The sequence below is a fragment of the Python bivittatus genome, unplaced genomic scaffold (assembly GCF_059951505.1).
Source record: "Python bivittatus isolate LINGU-HERP-01145 unplaced genomic scaffold, Pbiv_v1 ctg000840_np1212, whole genome shotgun sequence".
Lineage (NCBI taxonomy): Eukaryota > Metazoa > Chordata > Lepidosauria > Squamata > Pythonidae > Python > Python bivittatus.
In genome coordinates this window covers 2,386,825-2,400,653 of record NW_028277113.1, presented here as the reverse complement: position 1 = coordinate 2,400,653, position 13,829 = coordinate 2,386,825, and the positions used below count along the sequence as shown (strand labels likewise).

The following is a 13,829-nucleotide window of genomic DNA, read 5'->3' as shown; positions in this document are numbered from 1 at the left end:
CCCTGTTTTTTCAAGGCTTTTCTCATTCTCATTCCTTTTTTGGGGGGAGGGGTAAGGAACTTAAAATATTTTATGGAAATGTGTTGCTTTGCTCCCTTGTTTTATTTTACCCTTTCTCCCCAAGTTGGAAATAATAATTAATCCTGCCAAGCAGCTGGTTTTCACTGTATTTTTGATGATGATTAATTAAGGGGTTATATTGGATGATTTGGCTTCATTTTATTTAAAAGAAGCAAACAAAGTATGATATTTTCCGTTAAATGATAATGTACATGGCATAAATATATATTTTTGTGCCATTCTGGACAAGGTTATAGCAGAATGAATATTTTATTACATCTATATCTGTGTTTTACAGCTGCACTCCAATTCTGACAAAGGTGACGGATCAGTCAAATACATTCTTACTGGTGAAGGGGCTGGGACTATCTTTATTATTGATGACACGACTGGAGACATCCATTCAACCAAAAGCCTAGATCGAGAAAAGAAGACACACTATGTGCTACATGCCCAAGCTATTGATAGGTGGACCAACAAGCCACTTGAGCCTGAATCTGAGTTCATTATCAAAGTACAAGACATCAATGACAATGCACCCAAATTTACGGACGGACCTTATATTGTTACTGTGCCAGAGATGTCTGATATGGGTAAGAAGAATAATCAGAAATAGCAATGATATGCTGTTGATTTGACATTTAGCAGGGGGCTTGGTTTGATTTCTTGAGATACTAGAGAGTGTACCCTAGTTTATTTTAGCTGTTTGTGTTACCAGTCAATTGGAAAGTAAGATGAGTAGCTCCTCTCCTTAGAACTTCAATGACTTCACTAGAATTGCCATTCCCCCCTCCCCCCACCCCCCGGTAGGGCTGTAGTATATTTTTACAGTTGCATAACAACATTTAAGCAAGTAAATTTTTTCTGACCTTATCAGCATGCTGGAAAATAGCATTACTCCTCCCTTTAGCTTTTAATATTTTCCTTAGTCTCTGACTTTTCACTGAAAAAGAATGTAGGTTGCAGAGTTAGGAAAATCCTCTCTGACTTTAGCAAGAAGTTTCTGATTTGGGAAGCTCATCAGGGCTGGGAGTCCTCACCAGTTATTAACAGTGCTGACTGAATCAACACCTAGAGTTTACAAGTTGCTTAATCCTGAACTAGACTGATAATTTATCTTGGTGCAGAGCAACTTCATGTATTCCATGTATGGTGCTGAAAGCTAGAGGTTGGAAAAGGAAATCAGAATAGACACTAGTTCACGTAAGTCCATTGTTCCTGCTTCAGGGTCTGCTGCCAGCTGGATGGTGAAGTGAGACATTGTTTGTGGGCCCTTCAAAGAGAATAAAGAGAAATCCACAACTATGCAGATTTCCCCAAAATAGCAACAAATACTTTTTTTCCAATTTATTTCCAAATAAAAACATTATCCAACCAAAAATACATGATTTTATATTAATAAACGCTCATTGTGACGATGACTTAGTAAATTGAATTCCTGGGTTAGGGAGTAAATGTGTTATTATGTGTCAGATAACGAATGCATATATATGTGTGTGTGTGTGTGTGTATACACACAGAGAGAGACAGAGATACACAGTTTACATACACACACCCACACACACACATCCATCCATCCAGATGCAAGGACATCCATAGGAGGTCAACAGCATGAAAAAGGCAGGTGTGAATGGAATGATCAAAGCCATGCCCCTTTTTAAGTGCATGTGATGCATGCAATTCATGTTGCGACTGCCATTTCCATGCTGTTGACCTGCCCCTACAGATGCCCTTGTCTTGACAGTTTATCATTGTTCTGAATAATGGCATTATAATCACCACTATATTGGGCAAGAAAACAGAGAAACAGGAATTGCATTCCAGCATGTGAAACATTGTGAAAGATGCAATTTATGTTTGGTAAGAAAATCAGTCTACTTCCTTATAAACGTTAAGGATGACAAAATTGAGTTGCGGATTATACATCCATCATATGAACTCAATTAATATTACCCAGCAATGGGATAAAAGAAGAGAGAGATTAATATGATACTGAAATATCTTCCCAGGATAGATTGTTTTTGTTGTATTATCCTCTGACCTGAGAACAAATATCTGCTTCTGGGTATGCCGAAATAGCTAACAGTAATCATCCAGAGAAATGGCATAAGTACTTGAATTATCTATAATCAGAGTAGGCTGTGGGAAACACAGGAAGGAAGCAAGTGTGCGGTAAAATAGTATGGATGCCAGCATCATATTTTTACCTTCTTCTTTCTAAAGATTAAGACAACACAAACATACAAGTGCACGCGCGCGCGCACACACACACACACACACACACACACATAGTTTACAAAAAGAGGATTCTGTCAGGTTCATAGGGGCTGAGTTGGCAGGCAGATAGAATTATAAGACCACAAGTAAGAAACAGCAGAACAAGAACCATTAAGCAGAAAAGAGCCCAACATGTGAATTGTTCTAAATAAAGTCAAAGGATAGCTAGCAGCAGTATCTCTATTGCACTTTACCGCCTAAAGTGTTGAGTGTGTATGAGCAGCACACACCTCTCTGGCTACCAACAGTAGTCATTATAGTTCAGTATTCTAATTTGATCAATAGCTACAATGGCATACGAAAGATTCTTGGCACTACATAATGGTGCTATCACAAAGTCAAAGAGTGAGTGGGCCCACTGTCAGCTTTAAGAATTATAGGCAGATCCAGAGGTTTAGGGCAAACAAAGAAGAAATGAAATACTACCAGAATTTGACATTGTTAAATTCAGGATGTCTTATTGACAGATAGACAGACAGACAGGTTCAGATATTAGGATTTGCTTATTTTCAGCCATTTGCTATTACTTAATTAGATTAGTAATTTTTGTACTTCTTTTTAGCCTATCTTTCCAAAAGAACTATTAATTAATAGTGTTGGGAGTCATTTGTTTTTATGCTTACAATTAATAATTAAATAATTAAATATCCTCCATTTCAATTATTGGACCTGTAGTCAGATCTCATTCAAGTCTGGCTTGAAACCTGATAACTTCCTGGGCATGTTTATTTCATTTTCTTAGCAGCAAAATAGAAGGAGGTTGCTGTTGCCTTCTTTCAGTTATGAATATGTGAATGTGTTTCCCAAAGTAATTTCTTTAAAAAAATTTCACTTCTGAATTTGTGGAACTAACAGAACTAGTGAATCAAAACGGTAGAGTAGAATTTGCAATGTTATTGTCAGTCTCTAGATTGTACCAATTGTCTTGAAATTAATGATAGATATAATTCTATTTGGTTTGCTTTCTGTAACATTCACATTTTATGAAGCAGAAATTTGTTCTTTCCCATTTTCATATTATTTTCAAAGTCAGCTTGACAATATGCAATTTTCATATTTATTTTCATGCATATGAAATGTGTATACAATTCCGTATACAGTTTTTCAAAATAAATGAATTTCAGTAAACATTCAATTTATGAGGGTTTTTTTTTATACACTGCTTCCCAAGCTTTTGCTGATCTATGCAAAAAGCAAAAGGAGCAAACGTATAAAAACATAAATATCACATATTTTAATCAAACTAGCCTTACAGTACATTCATATTATATGAGATAAAGTTGTCTGTTGTAATTATAAGATGAGGTATAATGTTATCTTAAACATTTAAGTCAGTTTACTCAATAATAGAAAAAGTAGGGGAAACGTAGCATTTTTGTTTATTAAATTTATATGCCACCAACTCCATGTACACTCCTGGTGGCATACAACAAAATTAAAACATTCATGGTAAAACATAAATACATATGTAATAAAGACATACACAGTAAGTCTAAAATAACAATATTAACACTAGAAAATTAAAACACCCACAGCATGCAGTCCACATTTCTAAATAATTCTCCAATTGAGAATCCCAGAAAGAAAATGCTTATTCAGTTATAGAGCAGTAAGGTTTTCAGACCACTGTGCAATAGATGGAGAATAAGGTATTCTTCCAGCCATATAGTATTCTTTTGTGTGTGTGTGTGTGTGTGTGTACTATTCCTTTCTACTAACTTCCTGTTCAATTCCAAAACATCGTTACATCATTCAAAAGCATTTATGTGTCTACAAAATTCAATGAATCTTTCAGATCAAAATTAATATGTTAAATAATTTGTCTCCAAAATCAAACCACTGTAGCATTAAGATCCTATTACATGGAAAAGTTGTATGTTTTGAGCACTGTTAGATGATCCCATCCATTTGTTTCTGAAAAAAATGAGCAGGCATACAACCTATATGAAGTAATATTTTTGTTGAATTAATCGTAATTTTAAGACTATAAAAATGTGACATGCATGCCAGAAATGGTATTCTGTTGACATTCAAGCACTGAGCTCTTCTGTTTCTTATTCTGTGCTTCTCTGTACTCTTGAATACCTAATTTAATATATTCTAACAATAATTAATAAACTTTATGAGCTCATTATTTTATTAAAAAGTGTGTTAAATCATATAGTGCTAAAGTGCATTTGGAAACGTTACATATTCTCCAATGTGTAAGGGGTATCAGAAATGCATGCTTTGTTTTAAGTATTTTTAGACATAAAATTGTGTGTACAAAATAGATTTTTATGTCACAGTTTATGTATCATTTGAGAAGCATAGCTTATATAACTGTTTATTAAAATGAGAACTGAATGAGTACTCTTCCATACATACAATGTAGAGATGAAGAGGAAATCTATAGCTGCCCATTTTTCTACTGACCCTTTTGTCTGGCTGAGTAGGGAAAACATATTAATGCCTACTTGAAACTATTAGTTTGAAAAAAACAGACAAAAGAACCAAAGGAGAAATGTATAGAAACAGGTAGAGTTTACCTTGTTTTCTTCTAAATCTCCTTATGTAAAGGCCACCTTATAATCTCTAGTCTCAAACCACATTAATGGTTACTAAAAGTTGGATAATCTAATAGTGACAGATCAAATCTGAAGGTCTTTTACTAGTCTAGTCACCTGATGTAGCAGGAGCTACATTTTTTGGTTCCTTTAATTATTTGGAATTTGAAATGCACAGCAGTCAAATCAAGTATCATAGTAAAGCCTCTTTTTAAATGATATATAATTAGATTACTCCCCCCTCCACGCACACATTAAATTTTGAATGTGTTGATCATGAAACAGCCCAAGCAAAACATATTTATATGGGTGAGTTTGCAAAATGTGGTAACTCTTAAACATAAATATTAAAATTTGATTGTAATCATAGTATTTTAAAAATATGTTTATAATCCAGATTTAGTGGAACAGACCTCTATAGAGAAGTTTTCCACTGCAAGAAATGAACTGGTGACTGAAATTTCTGGATGGTGCTCATCTTGTTAAAAATTTACAACACTGCAAACAATCTTATAATGTTTACTTTATAGGTGTTCCATATCTGTTTTCTAATGTTTATCTTAATATGACATCAGCATTTCTTTTATAGACCCTTTCCAAGCAAAGATTAATATCCATAAATAAAAATCACAATATATTCAGTATTAGCAAGAGTATGATGTACTATATTCAGGTTCAGGTAACTACCTAACTGATTTATTCATGATAGAAAGACTGAATTCTATAATAATGTACATAGTTTTTATATACATGTTGATTTCTTTTTAGGAACTGGTGAGCATAGGAAGTCGTCCTGATGTATTTTCTATAAAAATAAAATAATTTTCACTGTAAGGAAAATTTACATTTTCCTGCACTGTATATTGTTGACTAAACTCAAATTGATTCTTTGCTGGGGCTGTTCATGAAATTACAAGTTCCATAAAAGTAGAAAAATCACACCAGCACTTTTGACCATGCTCTCATTTCAACTAGCAAGCACATTAACGTTGCTTCCTATTACATTGTGATATATGTAATTTGCCCCATTTTGAAATGTACCCCGTAGAGGAATCTTGTTAGCATTGGGGCTATGGTATCTTTCTTCATCATAGCAACTACAATTGCAATTACCGTAACTTTCCATCAATAAGACGCCCCCATGTATAAGACGACCCCCACTTTTCCAACCCAAAATTAAGAAATCAATATTTTAAAGATAGTGCAGAACACATTTTTATTTAGTAATTAGGTAACATTTACCTGATACACTCGGTGGGAGGACGTCCAAACCGTCTCTCTGCAGCTCTGTTTCCATGCTCTTTTGCATAACTGATTACATTCAATCACAAGTGAAACTGCCGATAGCTTGTCTCTGCAAACAGACTTCCTCCAATTGGTTTGTTCAGCATTAGCTGACGTCAGTTACATAAGGCTCGCAATTGGAGGAAGTCTGTTTGCAGAGACAGTATGGGCAGTTTCACTCGTGATTGGAGGCTCGTGATTGGAGGAAACCTGTTTGCAGAGTCAAGCTATTTTATTCGTGATTGGAGGCTAGCAATAGGAGGAAGTCTGTTTGCAGAGACAAAGTATGGGCAGTTTTGCAACCGCGCGGTTCTCTCCTCGGCTTACTTCCTTGCATAAGACGCCCTTCAATTTTTAGCATAAGGATTTAAAAAAATATATTGTCTTATAGTCAGAAAAATACGGTACAATGTGTGCGTATATACATATTCAGTCAAATGAATACAACATAGGAAGGGAAGGAACATGTTGATAAAGTGGTGCTTTGTATGCTGTCCACCAATAAGCTGGAGGACGTACTGGTAGCTTAAGTGGGATTCATACATTTCAAAGTCAGCAGCAGTAAAGGCAATCATGGGGCAGCATGAAACTATTTCTGAGAATTTGGGGGTGATAAGGTTATATTACTTCTGAATACATCTGCAAAAAGAAGATTTGTCAGATGTTTGGCAGAGTGTAAGAGATAAGTGAAGGATAATGTAGGAAGGATCACAAGTTGTTCAGGTTTGCATTGGGACCTAAATTATACAAATTATGCTGCATTATCTTTTCTATCTTACCACATATACCTATAATGAGTTCAGGTTATAAGTGCCAGTCCTGTAGCCACCTAAATACAAGTATAGTATTAGCATCCCACATTAGCATTCATGACACTTAGCATACTCCTGATGCCAGCAGCAAGGGTTAATTGGAAACTTGGGTAGCAAATCAGGGATGGAGTGAAACGAAGTAAGGAGAATACACTTTTGCTAAGTGCTGTTGCATGTCCCAGTTGTCACCCTCATCATTCATTTCTCTGGACTGAAAAGTAACCTAGCCATTCTCCATCAGTAACCTAGCCATTGCATTCTACATCAGCAGTAGTTTCTGGGTTGTTTCCAAAGGCAGCCCCATGTATGGTATGTTTCAGTACTCCAACTGAGTACTGAATTACCATCACCAGGGCATTCAGGTCCAAAGAAGGTCATAAGTAGGGCAACAGCTGAAGCTGGGTGAAGGCCGCATGGTCACAATTTCTACCTGCTGCTTTAGTGGGAGCCAGGGATCTAGGAGAATCATTACCCCCAAGTCATGAGCCACTGGGTTCAGGGTGAATGAGAATCCCACTGAGAACAACTACTAGGATTGATGCTATTGGGTTGCCTAGCTGTTTATTTAATTATGTTGTTGTAAGTCTTAATACATTATATTGTTTCGATTGTTTGTAACAACCTAGCTGTTTATTGATAAACAACAGCTCCATCATAATAGGAACTCATCTGATTTAATCCTGACCCTTAAAGCCTCCAGACACTGGCTCAGGACTTTAACAAATTTATGATGCTTATGAAAAAATTTAGTTTATACCTGCTGGACAAAAGCACTACAGAAATAGCAGATCCATTGCCATATGGGATCCCCAAGGAAGCATATTATAAAGTGATTGCCAATGCTCAGTCATGTTTCTTCTCTTTTCTGAATTGGCCTATATTCCAAAATCCTTGGTTCTTCCTCATGTAAGAGACTCTGTTAGCTCCTCTTCTTGAACAAGAGGAAGGAGGAACAGGATGGGACACATCAAAATATTGTGGCCTGTAGCTGCTTCCAGCTATTTCCTGACCATCAGTAACTTCCTGAAGAGCAGATGTGGCAGAGAGCTTAGCCCCGAAGGAATTTTAAAGAATAATTGTGAGTCATTATTTCTCCCCAAATCCAGGCATCTTCTCAGCCATCAGTTACCAACCATACAATAGCATTTGTTAGTTATAAAAAGGAAAAGATAAGGAGTCTGTGTGCAACATCTTTCCAAATCATCCCAACTATTCATTACATAGTTTGCTTTAGGTGTCAAGGATTTCATTTCATTGAATGTATGTCCAGCATAACTTTCAGTCCTTCTATCCAGCCTTAAGCATTTAGCCTCTCTTAATTTCTTTTTTAGAAATTAAGTGTGGAATATATAATATGCAGTCTGAAGTTTCTAAAAGCACATAAAGGAACAAATTAGAAAGTTAATTGTACACTGAATAATTTAAGCCTCTGTGTGTAACAAGAGAATTATTTTTTTTTGTTGAAAAAAATAGCACAGGACTATCAGAATTAGATGTGTGAAATATTTCTGAGAAATTTCAGACACTTTCTCTTTCCAGTTACTTTCCTATTCCTACTACTGTGTGGCTCAAAATAGTGCATTGAAAGAGGGAGGAACTGTCCAGTGAGTCAGCAATCACAACATCAGGTGAACTGTTCTGTGCAGAATTACAAAGAACACAATATGATATTGCTTCAGCACTGATCTGGTCTCAAATTAAACAGGTCTATACCTTTTGGCAGCTCCATCCCTTCCTAGCTTTCTGTAAGGACCCGAATCACATAAGGAATCTTGTGCCTCACAATTAGAAGCCAAGGGCGATCTGCTTCATATTGCTTAATAGGCAGCATGCCTGTACTTTTGGAACTTCTGCCTACTTAACTTATAACAGTGCTTGAATATTTTTTATCCATAATAATCTGTTCATGCCCCTCCCCCCCATTGCTTCCTAGTTTGTCACCATTAGTTGAAATTATTTCCTTAATTTAGATTTGGAGCAAGCAAACAAATAAAGTAGTTTCTAATAGGTTACTGAGCATGGCTAAAGAAGCTTTTATAGTTTGGAATCGGTTGTGGCTTTTAAAATTGTAATATACAGTAGGTTTCCCCATCAACATTGGCCTTTTTGTCTTGCTGTAGAATTGCAGACACAAAACATGAAAGTCCAAGATGTAGAGTGAGCATGGGAACTTCAATGACAAGACCATGCCTAGATTACAGGCATGTAATCATTGTAATCAGCCAGTTTCCAAGCTTCTGCACTTACATATTCTTTAAAATAGTGGGAACAGCCAATCTGGAATAGAGGTTGTAGAGATCCGCATTCTAGTCTGCCCTCAGCCATGGAAACTCACTGGATGATTTTAGTTCTGTTCTCTCTCTTAGTCCAACCCAACTCACTTTTATTACTGTTGTGATAAAATGAAGAGAGATCCTGATATAATCCACCTTAAATTCTAGGAAAAAAGCTGGTTATAAATCTAACAAATAATGATAATGTCAGTGGTTTAATGAAAGACTATATTTAAATCATCTTTTTGAACTGAAAAGGCATGAGAATGTGCACTACTTAAAAAACTCTACATGGCAACTGAATCATGTTTCCTTGAACATAACAGGTACCTCAGTCCTTCAGGTGACAGCTACAGATGCAGATGATCCCACCTATGGAAATAGTGCCCGAGTAGTTTATAGTATTCTTCAGGGACAGCCATATTTCTCTGTTGATCCTAAAACAGGTAAGTTTTATGTTTTCCTTTCCATTATGCCCTTGTTGGTTACATGAACAATATTATCTTACTAATACTAAGGATGATGACAATGATTGCATCATCATTATCATCTCTATTTTTGACTTGTTGCCATCATTGCTGCACAAATTATTACATGTGCACATTATACAGATACTTTGGGCAACTTTAGAAATTCTTCCTTTTTATGTCCAAAGCTTTCCCTTGCTGCATATGGGGGAAAAATAGGTGAAATCTGACCAAAGTATTCACCTATGCGTCTTTATAACTCATTTAGAGGATGACAATATTTATTTGAAAGGCAGACTAGGTTTTCTATCAAATAATTTATTTTTGAAATTAGATGGTTGTCTTAGATTCACTAAAAAAAACATTAAATTCAGGGCCATCTTCCTTTCTTATACAAACAGGTAATAAAAGAGCATTTAAATGACATTGGTGATAAACTATTACCCCACAGCTATGGGGTATGGGTGTGACTAGATGCACAAACACACAGCATGCACTAATTATTTCCAATGGACGCTAAAATAAGAGGTGACTGTGTAACCTAGATGTTGTTCTGATCCAAACATATATTTCATCTTTTAGTTGGAAAATAGTCCCTTGACTGAAACTGTGTGGTTTTGGGGCACTGATTTCAAAATTTGTGCTATCACATTTAGGAGAACTTTTGTATATTTCAACCTTTGGAAGGGCTATATCTCAATAACAGAGTGCATGCTCTGGATACCAAGTCCCCGGATGAATTCCCAAAACTCCAGATAAGAAGAGTTCAGAGGACAGCAATAGGAAATTTGTTTGCATGAGTCTGGGCCAATAAGAATAAACAAACAAATATTCCCCAGCTGGGGTTGTATGGTGTGATTGTAAATGCCTTATAGCTTTTGATAAATGTACTTATCTACTACTATCAGTAAATAATCTTACATCTCCTCCCCAGTCCATTGATTTTCAGCTGGATACTGAACATCACAAGGTCATAGAAGACAATGTACAGTAAATTTCTACTGAATAAATATGCTCAATAGAAGAGCAAACCTGAATTATATTTTAATTTGATTTTTATTCTTCATAAATTCCAAAAAACTGATTACTTTTGTAGGTATGTGGTATGTGCTATGAACAGTGCAATAAAGAATAATATATTATTTATCCTCCAGCATATCAGCATTGTGTTTTCCAAATGTGTTCTTTAAGCCATGGAACTTTACCTATTAAATTTTGTATTAAAATGTTTTTTTTTTGTTTTTTTCTGGATAGGTTTAGGAATTTTCTTGTACATTTACTTTCAACAACAACAAAAGAACATGACCAAATATCACAGTTATACTTTAAAATTATTCATTTTTTGTCTGATGAAATATTGCAGTTACAGTTCTATGAAAGAAACTGAAAGCATTAATGCAGAGTTTCATTTTATTTAAATGGAGAGTACTCCTAACTAAAGATCAATAAAGCTTGCTTTCAACATCAGACATTTGCTGGCTTCTTTTTAATTATGGACATTTTATGCTGTTCAAAATGTGGCATTTCTCTTTTCATTCTGAAATATGAAAGTGTAATAATACAATGGTAGGATTACAGTTCAATTAGTCATTAGAATGTTGCTGTTAAAAAAATAAATGAATGCAACTTTTAGCTTTGATAAATGAGTAGTTTTGAAATTATATGTGGCAAATGTATGTAACAAGATTCTCATAATTCTGCAGAACTTATTTGTACAGTGGTTGATAGAGCATTTTATTAATTTGTTTTTGCATTGATTCTTTTAATGTATGTTCACACAGCAAACTACATGACCTTTGTATTATTTAATTTTGTATTTACTTAATTCCTTCAGGTGATACTCTTCTTCCCATTATTATCAAAGTGTGTATGTTGAAGACATACATATACAAAAGACAGGCATGGATTAAAAAAACTTGAAATTGTAAATCATGCACAACTTTATACAACCGTCTTTTGTTCAACATCTGAAATTACATAATTTAGCACTCGAAATCCATGCAGAAATTCAGATGGAAAGAATTTTGGACATATTCCTACTATCAAATGGCATGAATATCTCAGCCACTTTGTATATTAGAGGACTTCCTTCAGCTGGAAGAAAGTCAGCTTCATCTGTAGTCAAAAGAGCCACACCTGCATAGTTCCATATTGATTCAGATTAAGTTAGCACTCTATTTTTAATATGTGTGTGTGTGTGTGTTTCTAAATTTTAATCAGTGAATTAATTTAATAAAACTGTATAACTTGGTTTATATAAGAAAAATAATTGGAAATTAGGAGGCATTGCAAATCATACTGCCAATGGCTTCATTGTCTCTTACGATCTCCTTCACCTCTTGTCCACTAGCACTGGAGTTACTGTTGTGAGATGGGCAGCCATATAAATTGTTCAAATAAATAAATGTGGTAGGATAATATATCCATTGCCGTGTGCTGCCTACCCAGGGCCTCTTACCCAAACCCTAACTCTCCCCTTAGTGACTAAAGTTAACTTCCGGTTAAGATGACGGGGAGAATTAGAGCTGTGGAGCTGCTGGCCTTGTCACGTTATGCTTTTGTACGTGTCTCCTGTGTGTGTGTTTGTGGTGTGGAGGGGTGCTCCTGGACTGGCACTCACCCGAATGGAAGCTGGACTGCTCGGGTCTGTTTGGATTTCTTCGGCTGGAGGAGTGTGAATGACGGCAGCGCTTATTGTCTTGCATTGCATGCCACGCCTGCTGTGGTTGTTGCTGGGATTTGCTATGTCTGCAGCATCTGATGCATTTGTGACCTTGGTGGCTTTTTTGAATCTGGGAGCAGCGTTCTCGGACTGGCCTAGCTGGCTTGGCTAGAGGGATTTCTTCATGCTGGTTTGGAGGACTGCCTGAGCTGTTGCTTTGGAGAGTGGACTGAGGAGCTGGTCTAACTGTGTTTTGGAGTTTTGGGGTGTTGTAGCCTTCTACCATATTTCTGTCATCAACTTGTCATCAGGATGCGGGGGCTCTGGAGGTGTGGGTGAGGGCTAGGTGGGGCGGGGGGGTTGCAGTGGATTGGCAGGCTGCTGTGTATGCCCTTCCCCTGCGGAGCCCTTTCTGCTTCCCTCCTGTAGCCCCAAGAAGAAGAAGAAAATACCACTACTCCCATTTAATGCTGAAGTGCCTGGGAGTTGGATGGCGGGCTTCCCACTGGGAATTGGATGTTATTCCTCCTCTTTGCCTTTCTCTGGATGAGAGCCAGGAGTGGGCTTGGTGGGGGAATGGTTGGGAGCCTCTGCCAGCTGGTGGGAGCAGCAGGGTAGGGGTTCTTGGAAGTGAGTGTTGTGTGAGTGAGTGTGAGTGGGTGTGGGTGTGAATGTGTTGGTCCTCTCTCTGAGTGGGAGTCAGATGAGGAATTTGATGAAAGGTGAATGGGTAGGGTACCCACTGCCTGCTGGTGAGAGCAGCAAGGGAGGGATCCCTGTGTATGTTTGTGTGTGAGGCTGTGGGAATGGAGTGGGAGAGGTGGTTGCTGGGTTCCGATGATGCTGAATGCTGGTAAGCTAAAGAGCCTCAGGGTGTCCAGTGTCAGGTTCAGCCGGCACTGCACGCCTAGGAACTTGCCCAGCCGCGCTTTAGTCAATTTCACCGCTCGAGCGCTAGCGCAGAAAGAGGAAATGCGAAACCGCAAGCTAATGAATGGGCCACCTGGCACCACTTCACTAATCTGGAGCGGATGCGTTGTGTTAACACCAGAGGCGTTATAGACAAAGGAGAGAGCCGCGGAATTGAGGAAGAGATCAGCGCGCGAGGGGATGCTCCCGGCTGTGCGCGCGACAGAAGCCCCAAGGAAGGCAATGACCACGCCACAGGCAACAACAATCAAAGAAACAAGAGAACTGGGCTGAACGTGCCATTCCAGTAGAAGGGGGGGATTACAGGGGGCAATCTGCAATCTAATTTGTAATATGTAACCTAGCACCGGGGCCCGCGGGGGGATTGAGACAACTATAAAGGAGTAATGTAAATGTACCAAGCCAGTCCTGGCTTTGCTTGAAACCCTACATTACGCATGAGTAAACCTCTTTTGTGAACCACACGTGTCAGGGGAGTTTCTCTGTGGAACGGGGCAAACCTTACATCCAGCTTCCTT

General features: G+C 37.4%; 1 protein-coding gene across 2 annotated transcripts in view; it reads left to right on the top strand.

Moving 5' to 3' along the window:
* CDH18 (cadherin 18) overlaps positions 1 to 13,829 on the top strand; it is a 302,248-nt gene that overhangs the window by 159,027 nt on the left and 129,392 nt on the right. For both annotated transcript variants that reach the window (XM_088130719.1, XM_088130718.1), the window contains exons 3-4: positions 359 to 653; positions 9,579 to 9,698. In XM_088130719.1, coding sequence (XP_087986845.1) covers positions 359 to 653; positions 9,579 to 9,698 — 415 coding nt within the window. The remainder of the gene's footprint in view (positions 1 to 358; positions 654 to 9,578; positions 9,699 to 13,829) is intronic.